The sequence below is a fragment of the Oryza sativa genome, chromosome 11 (genome assembly GCF_034140825.1).
Source record: "Oryza sativa Japonica Group chromosome 11, ASM3414082v1".
Lineage (NCBI taxonomy): Eukaryota > Viridiplantae > Streptophyta > Magnoliopsida > Poales > Poaceae > Oryza > Oryza sativa.
In genome coordinates, this window is record NC_089045.1 from 7525252 (window position 1) to 7546008 (window position 20757).

At 44.1% G+C, this 20757-nt stretch overlaps 2 protein-coding genes and 2 long non-coding RNA genes across 5 annotated transcripts; 3 read left to right on the plus strand and 1 right to left on the minus strand.

The window, feature by feature from the left end:
* The first annotated feature begins 341 nt into the window (after window positions 1-341).
* Window positions 342-3563, plus strand: LOC9266444 (uncharacterized). The gene is made up of 3 exons (XR_001541610.3): window positions 342-500; window positions 2515-2580; window positions 3232-3563. It is a non-coding gene; the product is annotated as an uncharacterized lncRNA (long non-coding RNA).
* Window positions 3564-3839: 276 nt separating this feature from the next.
* LOC4350143 (PHD finger protein At1g33420) lies at window positions 3840-7696 on the minus strand. The gene is made up of 5 exons (XM_015762406.3): window positions 7136-7696; window positions 5941-6061; window positions 5593-5811; window positions 4883-5470; window positions 3840-4796 (listed from the first exon to the last, which is right to left on the minus strand). Exons 1-5 carry the CDS (start codon window positions 7524-7526, stop codon window positions 3968-3970), a joined length of 2148 nt encoding a protein of 715 aa, XP_015617892.1. The 5' UTR covers window positions 7527-7696; the 3' UTR covers window positions 3840-3967.
* LOC107277617 (uncharacterized) lies at window positions 3944-6306 on the plus strand. 2 transcript variants are annotated; one of them, XR_010737626.1, is made up of 5 exons: window positions 3944-4091; window positions 4162-4270; window positions 4372-4575; window positions 5614-5844; window positions 5955-6306. It is a non-coding gene; the product is annotated as an uncharacterized lncRNA (long non-coding RNA). The 2 variants fall into 2 exon arrangements; XR_010737625.1 differs by lacking the exon at window positions 3944-4091 and having other exon boundaries at window positions 4129-4270.
* An 8609-nt stretch (window positions 7697-16305) lies between the features above and the next one.
* Window positions 16306-17239, plus strand: LOC136354107 (classical arabinogalactan protein 9-like). The gene is made up of 3 exons (XM_066305752.1): window positions 16306-16459; window positions 16535-16597; window positions 16684-17239. Exons 1-3 carry the CDS (start codon window positions 16309-16311, stop codon window positions 17061-17063), a joined length of 594 nt encoding a protein of 197 aa, XP_066161849.1. The 5' UTR covers window positions 16306-16308; the 3' UTR covers window positions 17064-17239.
* Window positions 17240-20757: the final 3518 nt, after the last annotated feature.

The following is a 20757-nucleotide window of genomic DNA, read 5'->3' on the forward strand; positions in this document are numbered from 1 at the left end:
TTAATGGCTAGTCTCCTTGAGATAAAAAGGCGGCGTAAAAAAAATATATATCACGTTATAGTTTAGAACATGACGTAACATAGATGTGTAGGGTAGATATTTAATGGCTTGTCTCCTTGAGATAAAGGCGGCGTAAAAGAAAATCTATATCACGTTGCAGTTTAGAACGGGACGTAATATAGGTGTGTAAAAGAAAATCCATATCACGTTCCATTTAGAACGGGACATAATAACATACTGGCTCGTCTCCTTGATATGAAGGCAGCGTAAAAGGGGACCTGTAATTGTGATACTGTAAACATTAACCTTTACTTTAATCACAGCGGACGGAGTCCAATATTGCAATTTTCTCGCGCGAAAGAATAATCTCCCGTCTCGTCGTCTACTCCGCTCCTTGTGCCATCTCGCGGCGGAACAGGGGAGGGGAGGGGCGGCGATCTCCATCCGGCGAGCGGCGAGCGGCGAGCAGCGAGCAGAGCAGAGCAGGGGAGGAGATCCTGGTGAGCATCCAAATCCTCTTTCCGATTCATCTCTCTCTCCCACCGGGACTACTTTTGTCCGGAATTTGCTTGCGTTCGTTCGTTAACCCTAGCTTCTCTTCTAGATCTGTGGAAGAAGCTCTTCTCCTCCTTAATTTCAGAATCTTAACCTCTCTTAATACAAGTTGTTACACTTTTGTTTGTTCCCCAAACTCCCATGTCCCAAGTTGGATCCTCCCCTGCTGTGTAGGAACCCATGAATTCCCAAAGTATTTTTCCAAGGGCGATATAGGTTTAGGGCATTTGTTCAGTTATGTTGGAAATATGGCATGATTTCCTGCGTTCCAAACAAGGAAGCAGTGTGAATTGTGATGGAGGCTACTGTGGAAGTTTTAGGGCATATATACAATGGTTGTTAATAGTGGTGCTCTCTTAGCGTTGCTAATTAGGAATACTTGTTGGCATAGAAGAAAGAGAAAGAGGGGAGACAAAACATCGTTGCTTTAGGTTAGCTGATGATGTTTTTGTTTAAATTGCATGTCTTGGGTATGGATAGATACTATTCTAGTTTACCAAGCAGTGGTGGATTTTGTGCTGAATGGTCTGCTTCTAATCATGCTCTTGTGTATGTTCACAGGGCTTCTCCTTTCTTCATAATGTAGGCAATATAGGTTTAGGGTGTGCAGTGAATTAGGAATTGGGATCAAGTGTGTTTTTGACAATTTTTATGGTCATGTTTAGAACCCTTGAATTCCACAGTAATTTCAAAGGAAAACGACTGGTTCTGTGAAATCTGCACTTCCAAACAAGGGTGTACTCTGCAAGTTGTTCTAGTCTGTTCACCTGTTTTTTTTTTTGAATGGAACCTGTCAAATGTTTTAGATTATGCCTTTTTCTCTAGGGGTGCCAAATTGGATCGTAGCGTCGTCTCCGTCTCCGTCTTGTCCACAGCTCCAGGCTCCACTCCTTGTGCTGCCACCCTCCCCTTTGCTTTGGACGTCGCCTCCTCATCAATGCACGCCGAGCGTCGCGTCTTCCTCCAGCTCATCTCAACGCCGGCGGCCGGTTCCACGCGGTGGCCGCGGCGGCCTCTGCCCCTCCGCTCGTTCCTCTCCTTGGGTGGGGGTCTTTAGAGCGCAGGGAGCCGCTCCGCCAGCCACAGCCCACAGGTACCTTCTGCGTGCTGCCTATCCGTGTCCATGTTGGTGTCGACTGCTGCGATCTCTGGTGAAGTGCTGCTTGCCATGGCAGCTGAAGCTAGCAGCATGGGAGAGCGAAGGAAACCAGCTGCACCGAAGCACTGAGCAAGATGGAAAATCCTCGTCGGCGGTATGGGTGGAGCAGTGTTTTTGGATTCGTTTTGGTTTGGAATGGGTTGAACCCATATTTCTGCCTTTGGTTTGGATTGATCCTACAGTTAGACTGGATTGGTTTGGGTTTTATCTCTGATGAATTGATTTGGAAGCACGCTGTGCGACGATATGGAGCGGGGCGGGTTCGGCCTGGATTCCAATCCATTGGCAGTTTGGCACCCTAGGCATGATATTTAAGCTGTTTCCTCAATTTTCCACTTTGATGCTAGAAGGTTTCTCCTTTACAACATTTCACTGTCTGTGACTCTTTAAGGTACTGAATTTTAGAAGTTTAAAGTCTAAGTAGATAGGAAACAGGGTTGGGGCCTATTTTATCTAATTCACACAGTATCTGAAGAATCACATGATGGCTTGATCTTTAATGATTGATTGCTCAAGTTTCTTTTGATATGTATTTGGTTAGTTCTCGCAGTGCAAAGGCATGCCCACCATCTTATGTTAATCTATTTCGCTCTAAGATTGCTAGTGCGAGTGCATATGCACTGCAGCTGTGCTTCATGCTATGCTAATCCATTTTATTTTAGTATATTTTAGTGTGTAATGTATCACCATTAATTTTTTGACAGAATCTAATATATCAAAATGTATGCCATTCAAGCTTTGTTACTTGAGTATTCCATGTGTTTTTGTAGCTCCTGATCGTTTGCTTGTTTATATATCAGATTCATGTTCTTCATTTCTGTGCTGGTTAGTATTTCCAATCACCAACGCTTTCTTCAAGAATGGAGGTATGCACAACCATCTCATTTTATTCAGGTTGTTCTTAGAAAAATATAGCTTACCTGGATTGTGCAGATTAACTTCTTACTTTGTTTTCAGTATATATCTGTCTTTTTCTTTAAATCTAATCAAGTCTGGAGATTGTGAATCTAGAATTTGTTAGAGAATATAGCGCACACTATCCTATTACTTCATTCATTGTACAGTTCAATTTAAGCAACTGTTGTAGCTGGATTTTATGCCAGTCTACTTTCACGTTTCTATATTTACAGAACAGGATAATCTATAAACATTGAAGATCAAGCTTATAATTTTTCATGGCATTTGTTGGATTGTTGAGTTTCTATTTTCTTTAATAATATAATAATTTCTGAACATATTCTGGAAAGTTCAGTTACTGGATGCATCTAGGAGTATGAGCTAAGTTCAGGGCTATATGATTTGAATTGTTGTCATTAGACATTCTGGTTGTGACCACAGTATCATATGACAAGTATATTGTCTTGTTTTTGTTTATTAAGATATTTTCTGATTGTTTCCTACCTCTTGCTGCAATTATTTATTTGCATGGTATAGAAGTAAATCGAAGTTGCACAGTTCCCACTCCCTTATCAGCACCATGTGACAAACTGCAGCAATGCTAATCTGGATTGTTTCAGTTACAGGAGGATGAATCCAGTGACGAAGTGTTCATGAAGCAGATGCTAAGGAATCTGATGTTTCATGAACTTAACCGAGCAAATTATAGAAACCAGTTACCAAATGTTTACAGCATTTGTACAGTTCAAATTGAGCAACTGTTGTAGTTGGAGTTTTATGTCAGTCTGCTTTCACATTTGAAAATTTACAGTTACACAACAGGGTAGTCAATAAACATGAAAGTAAAAAAAGAAAATCAAGCTTATATTTTTTATGACATTTTCTTCCATCGGTGATATCTCTATTCTATTTTATTTGGTAATAATAATTTATGAACAACTGAATTCATCTAGGAGTAATGGAGTATGAGGTAAAGTGCAGTAGTGCTGTCATTGGCATTCTGGATGCAGCCACAGTATATGCCATTTATCTTGTCTTGTTTGTTCATTGAGATATTTTCTGTTAATTTTCTACCTCTTGCTGCAATTATTTATTTGAATGATACAAGTGGAAGTTGCAGAGTAGATTTAACCGTTCCAATCCCTTTATTAGCACCATGTGACAAACTGCAGTGATGCTAATCTGTATGGCATCCATTACAGGAGGATGAAACCAGTCATAAAGCATGTGCTGATAAAATTTTTCTCAATTAAGTTCATGAGACATCAGGCAACTTACCATTACAAATGTTTACATAATTGCAGCCATGAAAAACTGGCATGGCTCATATGAATCCTTGTTATCGTTATGTACATGTTAGCTGATTTGAGGCCACAGTAATCCTTCAGCCGCATTGCTAAAGGAACCTGTGCCAGTCTTACATCTTTTGTTAGGTGCACTACTATACATGAGCCTAGGACCACTGCTCTTCGGCTTGTGGGTTAGTTTACATGATTTACATACATATCTCTTTGGAACCCTATCAAAATCACTGATTCCAGCACACCTAGTGTGCATCCACATATGGCAAGTGTCACAGGATAGCATTCTCTCACCGTCATCGTCCGTTGCTCCACAGGAGCATTTAACTGTCCATTTGTCCACACCCCTCTCCATCCGGTAAATTGCAAACCGTCTTTCACCACCAATGCACCTGCCTTTGATGTGGACAGCCCCCTTTGCTCCAAACAAGAGCTTGATTTGTGTTGTGTCGCTTGCAGTTGCACAATCAAGAAGCTGGTCAGCTACAAAACTCTGTAACATTAGGTAGATGTCTCGAAATGCTCTCGCAGCCTCCCCTTTGAGATCAGCGATAGTTGCTGCCTGTGGAAGAGTTATGAGCTCTGCTGGGATACAAGGTGGATCATCAACCTGGTCAGCTAGTTCCACTTGGCACCAAATGTGCAACTGGGATGGGTTTTGAGGTAAGAAGTCTTCTTCCAGATCATAATGCTTGATGAATTGCTTGCAGTCCAAAAGGATCATTGCAGACCTCTTGGCATGCTGATAATTTTCTTCTGGCATATAAGGATGCATTGTGTATGGGTAGAGAAGCGCATCATACAAGAACTTGATGTCACGGAATAGGTGGTCTTGGGTTAGGGTGCACACGTTGTTTGGTGGGAAGAGGGTTTCAGTCGTAAGCCTGCAGTGAGATAGTAGTTAGAATTTGGATCATGAAACAAGCACTTAGTTAGCATGCAAGTTGTAACAAAGATATGAGCCACCAACCTGTACTCTACAGTGTTCATCTCACTGTTGCATCGAATTGCAACAACCATCCCATCGTCAGTTCTTGTACCACCAAGGGTCTTGATGCAGTAATCGACCAGCTGTGGCGAACCAATTGGATGGGATGTAACTGCCTTTAGTGTCCGTGTAGCAACCCATCTATCTGCAGCACGGAGAATTTTGAGAGCAATGTTTGTTGCTCGCTGTAATTCCTCTTCAGGGAATTCCTCTTGATAATTGGCATCATATGCCATTTTCTCTTTGTGCACACTCTTGCCGGTGGCAAGCTCCATTATATAGGCGAACAGTTCACGGATTGTGGTGAGAGGGTGCCTTGAGAGAGATTGGTAGAATGCAATGGTATTTTGTAACTGGTTTCGTGGAGATCGGGTGTGAGGGAAGAAGTTAGAGAGTGGCACTGAGGATAGGCTTTCTACAGCTTTGGAGTAGTCTTGAGGTGTGATTCCAAAGCTTCCGCTGCTAAGTTTGAATCCCCACAGGCCATACCAAGAACAGCCAGTGGCAACAGCATGGAGGCTTCGGTAGTCAGCTCCATACTTCTTCGAAACATCTATCACTGAGACTTTTCTGCAATTTATCAAGTTTTTTGACATGTTAGTATCATCTGCTGATTATAAATTAGAAGTGTTGAATTGAATGATATTGGCTTTGTTTGTGTTGAGTTCATTAATCATAAATCATCACTTTACCTGACCCTGAGGTATCTGCAGAGCCGATCCCAGAAGTTAATCAGTTGGGATCCTGTCATGACGCTGGAGCCTCCCTCACGGCCATTAATCCGAACAAGGTGGCCAAACCCGTTTTCATGGACTATGCCATGCAGCAGATGCCGTGGACTCTCCAGCTGCACATAGTCCCAATCTTCCGGATCATCCCGTGAGAGGCCAACGTGGTTGCAGGACGGACATCTGAGGACAACATTCACAAGATGAGGCCACACAGTTGAGTATTTATTTTCTTTCCCTAATCATACAAACTTTTGCGAATTCCTGATTGATGAAAATTGGCAATGGAATTAGAAGCCGATTAAACCAAACCTTGTTTCCTGCAGTGCCACCATGAACCCGCAACGCCTGCAGGTTTTGGAGGTGCCAGTTTCATTCTCATTGCGAATTATGAAGTGGTACCTCTTGGAGCAAACAGGGTGCTTGCTCCAGCCTATGTAACAATAAGGCAAGTAAATTTAGATTTCATCCAGAATTGAGTTGCAATAATAAGCAATCAAACATATCTATATATCAATCAATCCAGCTCATTTTATAGCGCTGGAATAGTTATAATAACATCTAGATTTGTTCAGTTCACAACCGGCATGCAAACATTACAATGTATGTAAGGCAGCAATTTGCGTAGTTCAATCCAGACGTTGCAGAGATTAATGCATTCCGACGAATTTAGTTCAAGTGTGAATGAAATATAGATACATGAATAACGGGCTTTCACCTCCCTCAAACTTTTTTTTTCTCATTTGCACTTCAATTATATCATTTTCTCCTCCCAAAATACTGCTCCTTCATCAATTTTCTTTTTCACTTCAGTTCTTATCTTTTTTTCCATCCTCCCAAATAATAAATTTTTTCTTCCTCCACTTCAATTTATCTTTTTTTTTCATCCTCCTAAATACATTCCCAATTTATTGCAGAGGCAATCCAAGTTCATTCAAACATAATATGACATCATTTATGTTATTTCAGAGGATACCAATATAAATCTGCTATTTGCATAGGCTTAAGCTTATTGGCATAGACTTTTAAGTCAGCTTATTAGCTTATATGATTTATAAGCCGGTGGATTTAATGTCCTAAGTTTAGTAGTTGAGTCATATATCTACCTCACTTAAGCCAAAAAAAACTTCTCCAACCTAGCTTTTGGCTTAATAGTGTTAGAGTGGCTTATGGCTTCAAAAAAGCCAAACGGAAAAGCTGCTTGTTTGTTTAGACTTAGACTTTTCGACTTATAAGTTGGCTTATAAGCCTAAACAAAGAGGGCCTACATGCTATAACTTCACAAGAGAAAGAAAGTACCAAACATGCATATCTTTCTAGCTCATCTCAGAAAAACTTGCAAACTACAGACATCAGAAATGGAAACTCTGCCTTTGCCACCATGAATTCCACCACCCCAAAAAACCCAAAAACAAGGGAAAAAAGAAGAAATCAAGTAATCCTAATCTGATCTGAGATTAGCGACACAACAAATCCCCTCTCGAAAGCAGCATCTGAGTCAACTCACCGGCAACAGTGCAGTGCTCGCAGTAGACCCGCCTGGCCCTGGCCACCTCCTCCTCCACCACCTCCATCACCGCCACCGCCTCGCCGCCGGCGGTGGTAAACCCCACGTGCCACGACGACATGCCCGGCGACAACTCACCCGCCTCCGACGCCGGCACCGCCACCGCGCACCGCGCCAGGAACCCCCTCACCTGGGCCCGGAACGTCGACGACGACGACGACGACTTCTTCCCGCCGCCGCGCGCCGGCTGCTTCTCCCCCTCCTCCTTCTGCCCCGGGAACGCCCGCACGTCGAGCAGCGACGGCTCCGCCGTCACCCGCGCCCGCTTCGGCACCCGGCCGCCGCCGCCGTGCACGGCCACCGCCGACGCCCCCCGTCTCCGCACCGCCATCGCCCCCCCGCGCTCTGGTTTGGTCGCCGAGGGGGTTTGAAAATTTTCGAATGGGGGAGGAGAAGGGAAGGGGGAGAGGGTGAGAGGAGAAAGCGCGCGAAAATCGCGCGCGCGCGCGGGATCTGGTAAAATTTTCGGCGGAAATTTTCTTGGGTTTGGGTTTCGGATCTGGAATCGGATGAGGCGGGGCGTGTATTTTTATAGACGAGGTAGATATCGTAAGTTAATCCAACTAAGTCGGTTCGGGTTTCGTGTGGAATTACGACTTTGCCCCCGCGAAGCGAAAGTGAACACGTCAGCTGCAGGGTGTGAACTGGGAAAGTGGAAAGGTCTCGCGGGCGGGTGGTGGGGCCCACATGGCTGCATTGCATTTATTTACGCGTCTGCGTGTACGGGCTGGATCTGGGGTGTTAATGTGGGGTTAGCGGGCTGGGCCGTGGAATGGTCCCGTTGGTATGCAAGCCTGCGAGTAACGATGGGCTTAGGAAATTTGGTAATGATAATTTTTGGCATATTTTTTATTACCTAATTTGTAAAGGGGAAATCACAATGGGGTATACTAGAGATTTAAGTTTGGAAACTTCTATAGTTACCAAAATTAGATTTGTAAAGGGGAAACCATAATGGGGGTAGACTAGAGATTTAAGAGTGGAAACTTCTATTATTACCAAAATTAGGTTTGTACCGATGGTAAGCATGTGTTTGGCTTGTTAGCCTACCAAACTTTTTAGTGATGATAAAATTTGGTACGGTTAAAAATAGTGATAAACTTGATACTTACCATGTTATTATTAATACGATGTCCACAATTTTCTTAGAAAATATATTACAACGATTGAGCCTTTAAACCCTAACTGTTTTGCTTTAAGATTACATGTAGTCTTTTGCTTAATCTGTTATATCTATCATCTTATACGAGCGTATCAAGCCTTTAAATATATTAAGCTTGTTAAAATTTTCACACTGTCTCGATTTGGTTTGATCTGTTGGGATTATAATTTGTTTAATAGATTTAACTACAACTTGATATTCTATATATAAGGTTGTATCGGAACTATAACCAATATGTTATATTAAATTACCCGAGTTACTTCATCGGCTACAACATAAATCCGTATAATTATTAATTTATCCGATCTTGGTTATAAGCAATTTACAAAAAAAATTTGAATACAAACAAGGATTCAAGCTTTGAATACAAACAGGGATTGATGAAATAAAACTGGATATGAACAAGGAAACATATTGTAAATCCTCGCCTCTTGACATTATCCTCACCTTGTCACATTGAATGTTTAGACACATGCATAGAGTATTAAATATAAACGAAAAAAATAACTTATTACACATATTGCGTGTAAATTGCGAGACAAATCTTTTAAGTCTAATTGCGCCATGATTTGATGATGTGGTGCTACATTAAATATTTGCGAATGACGGATTAATTAGGGTTAATAAATTCGTCTTGCAGTTTACAGGCGAAATCTATAATTTATTTTGTTATTAGTTTATGTTTAATACTTTAAATGTGTGTCCGTAGATCTGATATGACATGCCAAAACTTTATACCCATGGATCTAAACACCCCCTAAGCCGGTTCAGTGCGCTGTAGTACTAGTAATGCCGATAGGTTCTGTTATTAACGGGGGATAGGTTGGGTGTTTTTTTTTTTAAAAAAAAGAAGAAGATGAGGTTTGGTTTATTTTTCTTCTTTCGAAGATTAGATCGGTCATCTTAGATTAAACCATCAAGGATATATGATAATAGATAAATATTTAGGTTGAAAGTTTTAGAATATAAGTTAAAAGTTTCACAATTTAAGTTGAAAGTTCAAATATTAGTGTAGAATTTTTTAGAATTTCAGTTGAAAGGTTTAAATCTATGTCGAAAGTTTTAAATTTTGAGTTGTGTTTAAAATTAACAGCAATGAGTTTAAAATTTTGAGTTGGAAGTTTTAAATTCAAGTAGAATTTTCCAAATTTCTATTATAATAAAGTTTCAATTATAATTTATGAATTCAAATATTCAAAACCAAAGTATATGTTTTAATGTACCATAAAAAGTTTTTGTCAATGATTTAACTTTTTAAGTGAAATTGGGTAGAATATACGTGGAACAGCTCTTTGCACGCTATCAATGTAGAAAATATGGGTTACCTCATAGAGTGCACATAATATCACATATAATGCCATGTTGGAAAACAGAACCCCAAATAGAGATGTTGACTTAAAAAGGGCAGACAGAGTATTACACGAAGACAACCAAGACTGCTTGGATTCGTATCTTGCCTCTAGACTCTATGGTTCTATTTGTATAATTGTATAAGGAGCACATGAAGTTATAAATACGGTATCGGTCTTCGGTCTTTCGGTCTTTCGGTTAGTTCGGTTATTGAAAAGTAAAGACCAAATAACAACACAAAATTTTTAAGACCAGCAAATTCGGTCTCGACCCTGACCGAACTACGCCAATTTCTAGAGATAAAATTTGCAATGATAAATTTTGGAAGCACTTAACCTCTTTTTAGACAACTTTTGTCAATTATATCTCTACTATTATAAAAAATATAGATGTTTTTGCCGATACTTTGGTACGTTATTTGTATTTGAGTCGGTTTTTAAGTTTGTTTGTTTTTGAAAATATATAAGGAGTCATATAAGAAATCCTTTAAAAAACTCGCATGCTATGTTAGAATGAGAGTCATGCTCCTAATTGCTTTAGAATTTTTGTCAGACATAAGAAAGCAACGCACAAGATATGGCTATTATCCCAATAAGGGTTCAGAATTAGATATAAATATTATCCAAATAAAAATCCCATATACTTTTTAGATAAAAAAATCTAACAATAATACGATTAAAATACAGGCATTTTTCTAGTATCACAAAAATACAAGATAATAGGTAACATCAAACACCAAAAAATATATCACAAGATATGATCAGGTAGCATGAATCACAAGCATCATACACTTGCTGTCAACTTCACATGACATGCAGTACATCACAAATTACAATTTAGATACATCGGTCAATTTGGTTAACCGAGGCCACTGACCAAATTGACTGAATAAATCTCGGTCTTTTGCTTGTTGAGACTAAACTAATGACTAAATTTCTCTGTCTCGGTTTTTTCGTTCGATCTTATTATACCCACCCCTATTCATATGCACATATTTGACTAATGACCGGTTAGGTTACGATATATGTGCACAAAAACTATTTATTTGGTCTCATGGTGTGTGACTTTTGAGTCAACTTTGGATCGGATAATTCAAGGAACCACGGTCTAGCAAGATGCTGGATGGCAAGCTTAGGCTGTATTCGGTAGATGATGTTAGGAACTATTCCTTCACGCACGTAAAAGAGAATGATTCATTAGCATGATTAATTAAGTATTAGCTACTTTTAAAAAAAAGATAATATGATTTTTTAAAATAATTTTTCTGTAGAATTTTTTTTTGAAAAACACAACTATTCAATAGTTTAGGAAACGTGTACGTGAAAAACGAGGAAGGTAAGTTGGGAGCAATGGCTGTCGAACAAAGCCTTAAAACTTAATCGACCACGTAGTTGTTGATAAGCTTCACGAGGTCGGTTGTGCAAAGTTCCATGATTTTTCAGAAACAAGAAAATGAAGAAAAATCAGAAGATAAAGGAGATGGGAGAAAGCTTGGACCTTCGTCTCCCTCAACCTGGAGGCCCATCTGGAGTGAGGAGGCCCAAGTGGGTGTCACTACAACCTGGAATTTTTTTCGGTTATAGATTTTTTTTAATATTTACAGAAATAATCTATCGGCCAAAAAAAATTACAAAAATAGACCCTACCGCCCACCTCTGGGGCGGCAAGCTGACGTGGCAAACGGGGGAGGAACGGGCGGTGACGGAGGGAGGGTTTTTTGCAGGAAAACCCTTGCCGCCCTCTGGTGGGGCGGCAAGGGGTCCGAATGCAAAAAAGCCAGTCGGGGCCGGCTATTTTGCAGGCGGCCCCTTGCCGCCCTCTGGCCGGGCGGCAGGCCTCACTGCCTATAAAAGGCCTGTTGCCCAGCCCCCAGCCCTCATTCTTCTCTCCTCAATTCCAGTGAAAAAAAAAGAGAGGGGAGGAGAAGAGAAGAAGGGGCGAAGCCCTGCCGGATTCAGACGCCGATTTCAGGTAATATTCATAGATCCTATATGTGTCTATTGAGTTAAATAGTGTGTATTTTTTAAAAATTTGTTTGAATAAATGCATTATATTTTTAGGGTTTTAGTTGTACTAATCTAGAAGTGCGTATTATAGATATCGGTAACTACGTAGATCTGCTAGTTTGGAATCAATACATTACCGTTGCATTGGCTTACACAAGAAGATATTACGTTGTAGATGTTTATTGCATGAAAGAGTAATATGATCTAGTTATTTCGTTGACAGATATGTCGAACAAACAAATATTCCAAGTTTACCATGGACCAGGAAACGTCCGTTACGGGCCAACTGGGGTAGATCTGTCAGATTTTATTGTATCAGAAAGGGGAATTGATAGACCGGCTGAGAGGAGTGTACCTTCTATAAAAGGATGGTTAATGAGGGGCTTGAGAGTTGATCCACAGACAAGTGACATAACAATCAATGTTATAGTAAGTCGGGCAACTGAGGGTTTTTATTGGGAACTAATGCCAGTTCAAAACTCTCGAGTGTGGAGATGGTATTTGGAAAATGCATTGCAACGCGGGTGGCCTCTAGATTTGGTTCCGTTTGTTCACCCGAAGGATCCAGGTGTGCAGATGAACATGGATGATGGCGAGGGACCAAGTACTGAAGTAAACGAGACTTCTGTGGAGGAGGTCAACGCACGAGAGGACGGGGGCGTAGTAGCTCCAGTGGGCATTCAACCAGGTGGAGTGGCCGATGAGGGGGAGACTGTCGGTGCCATTGTGGATGAAATGGAGAGGGAGGATTCTGACAACGAGCGTGTAGAGGAAGGTGATTCGTCAGATGATGAGACAAATATTAATCCAGCAGAATGGGCTAGTGAGGATTTTTCTGGACTGATCGTCTCTGAAGAGGATAGTGTGAGATGGGAGTACAAAGAAAATGAGGTTATTCAGGGAGCGATTTATAGTAGAGCAGAAGATATGAAGGAAGCGGTAAAACATTTTGCAGTGTCACTTCATAGAGAGTTTAGGGTTGCCAAGTCGAACCGGTCGCAATATGAAGTTCGGTGTGTTAAGGAAAAAGATGGTTGTCCCTGGAGAGTGCACGCGTATAAGGGGAAATGGAAGGATTATTGGACAGTGTCAGTTGTTACCAAGCATACATGTTTTCTACCTGGTGTTCAGAAATATCACAGGAACATTACATGTGCATTTGTTGCATCTGAGATGTATGCGCATGTCATCGATAATCTCACATATGAACCAAGGTCAATAATCCGACACATCGAAGAGACATACAAGTATACTATTAGCTATGCCAAGGCCTGGAGGGCCAAACAGAAAATAATAGAGATGAGATTTGGAACTTACGAAGCCTCGTATGACAATTTGCCACGCCTGCTTGGTGTTATCGAGGAAAGAAACCCTGGGAGCTCTTACGAAGTGAAGAAATTCCCCTCAATTGAACATCCTGGCAAGAGTGTGCTGCAAAGGGCGTTCTTAGCTCTACATGCATGCAAGATGGCATTCGTGAACTGTCGTCCTGTTCTCTGCATTGATGGGACATTCTTGACAGGAAAGTATCGGGGCCAGATACTAACAGCAATAGGGGTAGATGGGAACAATCAGGTATTGCCCTTGGCATTTGCTTTTGTTGAGAGTGAGAATACCGACAGCTGGTACTGGTTCCTGAAATTGGTTAAAACAAAAGTTGTTGGTATGAGGCCAAATGTATGCCTGATACATGATAGGCACGCTGGCATTCTGCGAGCGATAGGAGAGTTGCAGTTTGGTAGTATGGAACGAGGATACCCCGGTGTTTGGGAAGATGTATAGAGTAGGTGGTGCATGCGTCATATGGGAGCTAATTTCTTTAAGCAATTCAAGAACAAGGAGCTCATGAACATGTTCAAGAGGCTGTGCAATCAGAACCAGGAGAAAAAATTCAATGAGCTTTGGAAGAGATTAGATGAGTTGACAGCCAAATGCAGTGATCAGCGTGCAGCGGCTCCATCGACCGCCGTTGCTGACCCTCCTCAAGCTCTTGGACCTCTCCCAACGGATAGTCCAACATTGGTTAGAAGAACTGGATTGGAGATTCGGAAATTTTCTCAGTAGATTCTGCATGAACCAAAAGAGAAATGGGCCAAGGCGTATGACACAGGTGGTGCTAGATATGGAATAATGACAACAAATTTGGCAGAAGTTTACAACTGGGTGATGCGCGGTGTCCGTGGACTGCCACTAGTTGGCATAGTGGAGTTCATTTTACATGAGACATGCAGGTATTTTAGGGATCGGTTCCAGGCAGTTCTTCCCTCTATGCCGAACAACAGCATTTTGTTTGGAGCTTTCATGCAGAAAAAGCTAGAGGAGTTACGTAAAAAGGCCATGAAACATCGAGCTGTAGTGCAAGGTACCCAACAGCACAGGTTTGAGATACTATGTCAAGATAAGGCAGGCAGGGGTATCTACCGCAAGAGAGTGAAGCAAGAGTGTGTTCTCAAAGACGACGGCACATGTCATTGCTCTTGTGCAAAGCCGAAGCTGCTCCACAGGCCATGCACCCATGTCATTGCTGCCGCAGCGGAGTGTGGCATACCAGATACAATATATGTGTCACAGTATTTCAGTAAGCAAGCAATATATCATACATGGAGCGGCGAGATTTATGGGTTCGGCATAGCTGGGGAGTTCACAGAGACTAACGATGAAGTACTCAATATTCCTGACCCATCGAAGCTCCGAGGCAAGGCTGGAAGGAGGAGGACTCGTCGCATCCGCAATGATATGGACGAATCGGAGGCTGGCAGGGTGAAGCGTTGCAGCAAATGCGATGAACATAGGCACACCTACAAGCATTGTCCTAAAGACAAGGAGAAACCAAGTGCGGCGGAGGCAGGACTATCAGGATCAGCAGCAGATGGAGCTCGCCCTACGGGTGAAGGCACTACCTCCACTCGACCACGTCCTAGGCGTCGTCGTGCCACGTCTGGCTACGTGGTGTAGTTCTTATGTTCTATGTCGGCATATGGATTTGCTTGTAATTCGTTTCGAACTTATCGATGTGTTTATGTTTCGTCGTGTAATGTCAGACTTCGGCATGTCATGTCTTTAGGTCTCGTGATGTAACGTCGGACTAAGGCGCCTAACGTCTTTATGTATGCTGATGTATGTCGGACTTCGACACGTAATGTTATGTTATATTATTGAACTCTACATATATGTTAAATTGCACGTCATCGTTATGTACCATTAGTAACGTTTGCTATATTTAAATAGCCTGTACTCTTGTTGTACATAATTAACGCGTATGATTTTATTACTATTTCATAATTTTGCAAGTTATATTTTGTTTTACATTACTATTTTTTGAATTGTTCTAACACGAAACACTATATTTTTCAGAGATGGCACGTCAGGATACACCTCAGTTATTGGACCCGGCGATAGATCACCGACACCGGTCTCACCTTGATGCGGTGCAGGGGGCTCAGCTTGGGACGTTCCGGGCACGGACGTGCGGTGAGCTACTCACGGTTCACGACTCCTTTGTCGAGAGGTACGAACAGTGCTTTACTATAAGTTAGTTGCACTGTAATATTTTTTATAATGACATATTAATTTGTTATTGCAGGCTACGTGAGGCCGGCCTCCTACCCATGTGTCGGCTGGTGGAGGCTGCGGCCGGCGACGCGGACCCGGCCAGACGATGGACTGTGGACAGGTCCCTCGTAGCAGCTTTGGTCGATCGATGGAGGCCAGAGACGCACACTTTTCACTTGCCGTGTGGTGAGGTAGCCCCTACCCTACAGGACGTATCGTACTTGTTGGGGCTACCGCTCGCGGGAGACGCTGTTGGGCCAGTGACCACGGCTGTGGACTGGCAGGACGATCTGACGGCACGTTTCGCACTAGTACAGCGCGCACCGCACCTCCCGCTCGAGCCGTTGGCACACCACCGCAACACCGGACCTACGAAGAGGTGGCTGCTTCAGTTCACCGTGAGTGTTTTTGTACCGAAATGACAATCGTATTACATATTTAGTCCGCAGTTAAGGTGCCTAACATTTTATCGACTGCTTGCAGGTTGAGCAGCTACAGGCGGAGGCCGACGAGTACTCGTACAACCGATGTTTGGAGGCGTACTTGCTCTTGCACTACGCTTTCCGTTGTTGCATTAAAATCTGCCTGTTCACAATAATTTGTAACATCTGTCGTTTCACACTAATATTACACATTAATTCGCAGGTACTCGCGCAAGGGTCAGCAGTCAGCTGGCGACTGGCCCGCCAAGTTGGCGACTTTTGTTGAGGACTGGTTGCTCGCAACCGAGGAGGTCGTGGACCACGAGGGAGAGCCACACACTGAGGAGTCGTACCAGGCCTACCTACGCTGGTACCAGCCACGCACCCGTACTAGGGTCACCTTCGCTCCCTTGGAGCAGCAGCCCCACGTTGCGAGCACTAGAGACCTCTACGCCAGGCACCGCGACCAGGACTTCGCTCGTGTTGTGAGTACCCTGCATCGCACCATTCCTTTATGTTTTCATGTCTTTCTCATCGTCAAATTTTACGAATATTTACGAACAAATTAACCATGCAGGGATTCCGGTACCCGTAGAGGAGCACCTGACGACGTACACGTGGATGGTGGAGTCGATGCGCTCGATTCTCCGAGTGCTCACCTGTCGTGCAGACGACGTTGCTCGGGCAGACGCAGCTGTACAGCGGCCACCCGTACCGACTGGTCCCCGTCCAGCTGCGCACGTTCCTAGGCCGACTCCCCCTCCGCACGGAGGTAAGTATTTTTATTACTACTTCTGTACATTCCTCGCACATATAAGTGAGCCGTTTCACTTGCCGATTGCTTCAGGGTTTCGTGCACCGTTCAGCACCCCGCCTTCCTCGGCTAGGCCTTCTGTTGTGCCCCCCACAGGTACTTAAAAAAACAACATTACTTCCACAATCAATTTACATACATTTTATGTCTTAGCTTACAAGGGTCCCGTTGTCGATGTGTAGGTTTCGCCCAGTTCGCTATGACGCAGGCCGCCCACTTCTCCCAGGCTGCAGGGTCAGCGTCACAGGCAGCCGGCACGTCGAGTCAGGGTCCACCACTGGACCATGCTGGGACCTCGTCGGACCACTTGTTGCCTTCCACCTTCCTCTTCGACATCACTGACTTCGACTTCGCTTCAGGCTTGACAGAGGACGTCATCGGCCCCTCACAGCTGGGAGGCGCACCGCCGGTGCAGACGCAGGACCAGGCGCAGGCCACTCCTCCGCGGGACACTCATGCTACCCGTGCTGTGCCACGGGATCATTTCACCTACTCCCAGGACCACGTGCGAGCACAGGCCCGGAGGACCAAGCGTGGTCGCGGCGCGGGGCAGGGCCAGTAGAGCAGTCTTCTTTTTGTTTACTTGCTTCACTTTCCAGTACTGTATGCTTGTGTAATGACTACGTTGTTGTTATATGTGCACGATACCTTTCGGCGCATGCACGACTACTTTCTGCCGCACCGATGCAGCCTCCTTTATTCGCGTGTGATACGAGTATTTGCCCGCCATTTGGCGCATACGACCAATGTAACTTTCGGCGCCGATCATGCATGTATCTTTCGGCGCCAATCAGGCGTACCCACCATACCCCACCACGTTCACATGTCAGGGGTATCACTCGATTTTTTGAGCCTATATAAGTCGCCTTAACGAGTGAGGCCTCACAATCTTTCAGAACTCAGTCACATTCAGTACTCTCTTCCCCACTTGCTTCATTACAAATCCGACCGGCTTTCGTCAATGGCTAGACGCCGGGGTGTTGAGCATCCAAACTGGCGTAGCGATCCTTGTGTATACCTACTACCACCTTGGTGCCAGCATCCTCTCTGCCTATGCGGTGATCGATGCCAACTAATGGCTTCGAGGAATCCTGATATTCGAGGAAGGCGCTTTTTTAGGTGCCCTAACTATGACCGTGAGGTATTTTATTATCTGCATATGCTTATTCATTCCGTATGGGCAATCGCTTTATTCTTCGTAACACTACTCTATTCGGCAGACCCGCACTACGGCTTGCACATACATCGAGTGGGTCGATACAGAAAATCCCGTTCTCGACCTAACCACTTGTTTACAAGAAGGTCGCTGGTATTTCGCATCCGAAAGTACTGAGCAATACTTACAGAGAAAAGTGGCATATGAACGACAATGTCGTGAACAACAGAGCGACTGGCGGGTGCTAACTACGGCACTCCCTCCATGGGAAGCCCGTCCAAGATGCAGGTGTGGTGATCGTTGTCAGGTTCTTCGTTCCATAAATCCTACAACATTGGGTCGAAGGTTCTTTGTTTGTCCAAATATTCTTGACGACGATTTCATGGTAAGAATATTTTGATTACATGATTCCTTATTTTCTCACAACATTTACTAACTTTGCTTGCTTTACATCTATTCTTTCCTCCCAGTGTCACGCCCGGAATTTCTATCCAAAATTCCAAACGCTTACATGTGTGTGAACCCTCGTCCAGGAATCAGCCGAGGTACACAATAACAAATTGATAATAGAGTACAATTATTACTCTAATTATTAAGCGTATAAAATGTCATTACAGAGGTAGATAGTTCCTCTCAATCAATAAAAATCTAAGCAGCGGAAAATAAGATAAACGGCGCAGACGGCTCCACTCCACAGGCAGCTTGACCAGGGCTACACCTAATCCTCCACACCATCAGCTTCACTGTAGAACTCTTCCTCTGATGAATGATTGCAAGGTGAGTATATGACATACTCAGCAAGCCACGCAGCAAATATGCAAGTGCACAGGATAACAAAGGATGGCATAGTAGGGTTTCATTTGCAAAAGCAGCATTTAGCAAACATTTGAGAATTTAATAAAACAGATAAGTAATTAAACAATATTAATCCAACGCTATACAACATACCCTGTTGCATAGGCCCAACCATTCTGAACAACCATCCCGGCTACACAGTTCTATCTCCAAACCAGGAATATACCATTCCAAACCAGGAGCTAATCAAATTATTACCAGTTATAGCATCTTCTATTATGGTGAGAAGGGTGAGACTAATCACGAAAGACATTGTTAGACCCGCCCATAACCGCGGGCACGGCTATTCGAATAGTTTTACTCTGATCAGAGGTGTACCACTGTACCCACAAGACACAACCCCACATCATGTCACCATGTGCCTCAATACCACCACGGTACCTCGGAAAGGAGTTGTGACAATACCCCTTGCATAACACAATCCACCGCAGCGCACCATTCCTGGATCATAATCACCCCCTTATAAACAAGGCATGGACTCCCCAGCGACCCCCGTGGGCTTATCTCCGCCACTTCTCAGTCTGGTGCCCCGCAATGAACCATGCTATACAAAAGATAAAGCCGTTGCCCACGCTGGCTTGTGGCTGGCACGGTTAATGTTTCACAACCGAAACTCGTGAACCGGTCCTTAATTGTCATGAGCACGACTCTCAAAACCATGTGCTCACAACCCACCATTATCAGGTTTTAGTTGGCACATTAATTAATTAACTAATCACGATTGACCATCGTGAACTATCATTAAGCCATCATTAAATAACAGTGAGTCATAAGTTATCCCAATAGTGAGCTAATGTTTCTAAGCAGGGCTAAGCAATTATATCTAATATCTAGTTGAACCAATATATAAAGCTCAACTAGTCAAGTTATAATAACCCAAGGTATCAAGGAATAAAGTAATCAAGAACAAAAGGGCTATAACAAACAATAGGTTAATTCCACCCAATGACATTCGAAAATAAATGCAATAGTTAAATAGAAACAATAGCTTTAAATAGGATCAACATGCTCAAAGGGTTGTTTGGGATCTGTGTGACTTGCCTTGCTGGCCTTGGAACTCTTCAAATTCTTCTCCGGCGAAAACGGACTCTCCGGAAACGACGGAATCTAAACAGAAAAGAGCAAAAACACCAAAACAGCACATAAACAAGCATGAACAGTACATATGGATATTTTTAACATGTAGATCTCAATTTTAGAAAAATTTAGAGACTTGAACCAACTAAATCGGAGCTAAGATGAATTAGTTATGAATTTTTGAAGATTTAATCGGATTAAAACACTTATATTGATTTTAATTGAATTATGACGCAATAATGAATTATTTTTGAAAAGGAAAAGGAGGATTATTGCGTCAGCGGGCTAGGGTTCGCGGTGGACCGGGCGCACGGTGGCGGTTCACGCGAACGGACGGCCGAGATCGACTTGATCCAAAACGGACGGCCGAGATCGATCGGTCCACGACCGGCTCACGACGGACGGGGATGATGACGTCGGTGATGACATCACCACCGGTGGCGGCAGCTCGGCGGCTCGGATGGCGCACGTTCGCCGGCGAACGGCGGCGCTTCGGCACGAACGGAGGGCACCAACGGGTAGCGGACGACACGGCGAACTCACCGGCGACCAAAGCGACGGCGGAAGACCAACGGACGGCGACGGTGACGAGGTTGAAACGGCGGAGAAGATCGGGTCGACGGCGGCGACGGTGCTCCGGCGGTCTTTAGCGGCGGCGAAGGGGCGGACGAGGACGGCGACGACTTGGCGACCACGACGGCGGTCTTCCCGAGCGACGGCGACGTCTGGAACGGCGGCAGCGCACGGCTGGAGCGACGGCGGCGACGGCGGCTCGAGGTTACACGGCGCTAGGGCGCTTCCGACGGCGAGAGGCGAAGGCGAGGGTGGCGGCGGGTAGAGGAGACACCGGGGAGCCTTTTAAAGGGGCTAAGAGGCGGCGGCGAAGGCCCACGGCGGCCGGCGACGAGAAGGAAAGTTCGGGAAAATCGAATCCGAAACAAACTCGAATCCACGAATTTCCAAACGATTTTAGCCGGTGTTTCCAAAGGAGAAAAGGTAGAGGAGATCCCGAAGATCATTTCCCCTCTATTGATTCGGCCGGAGAAGGAAAGGATCGGCCGAATTGGAAAGCGGCGGCGGCGGCGCGGCGCTAGGGTTTCGGCCGGAGGAAGACGACGATCCCGACAGGTGGGACCCACCTGTCAGCGGCGCGGCTGCGGACTGGGCC

What these genes read in the sequence shown, in the direction of transcription:
- LOC136354107 (XM_066305752.1), top strand. Translation starts at nt 16,309, where the DNA reads ATGGTGGAGTCGATGCGCTCGATTCTCCGAGTGCTCACCTGTCGTGCA. An exon ending in GACTCCCCCTCCGCACGGAG is followed by an intron (nt 16,460 to 16,534) that starts GTAAGTATTTTT and finishes CGATTGCTTCAG; the next exon opens with GGTTTCGTGCACCGTTCAGC. An exon ending in TTCTGTTGTGCCCCCCACAG is followed by an intron (nt 16,598 to 16,683) that starts GTACTTAAAAAA and finishes GTCGATGTGTAG; the next exon opens with GTTTCGCCCAGTTCGCTATG.
- LOC4350143 (XM_015762406.3), bottom strand. Translation starts at nt 7,526, where the DNA reads ATGGCGGTGCGGAGACGGGGGGCGTCGGCGGTGGCCGTGCACGGCGGC. An exon ending in TGCAGATACCTCAGGGTCAG is followed by an intron (nt 5,471 to 5,592) that starts GTAAAGTGATGA and finishes GATAAATTGCAG; the next exon opens with AAAAGTCTCAGTGATAGATG. An exon ending in ATGAACACTGTAGAGTACAG is followed by an intron (nt 4,797 to 4,882) that starts GTTGGTGGCTCA and finishes ATCTCACTGCAG; the next exon opens with GCTTACGACTGAAACCCTCT.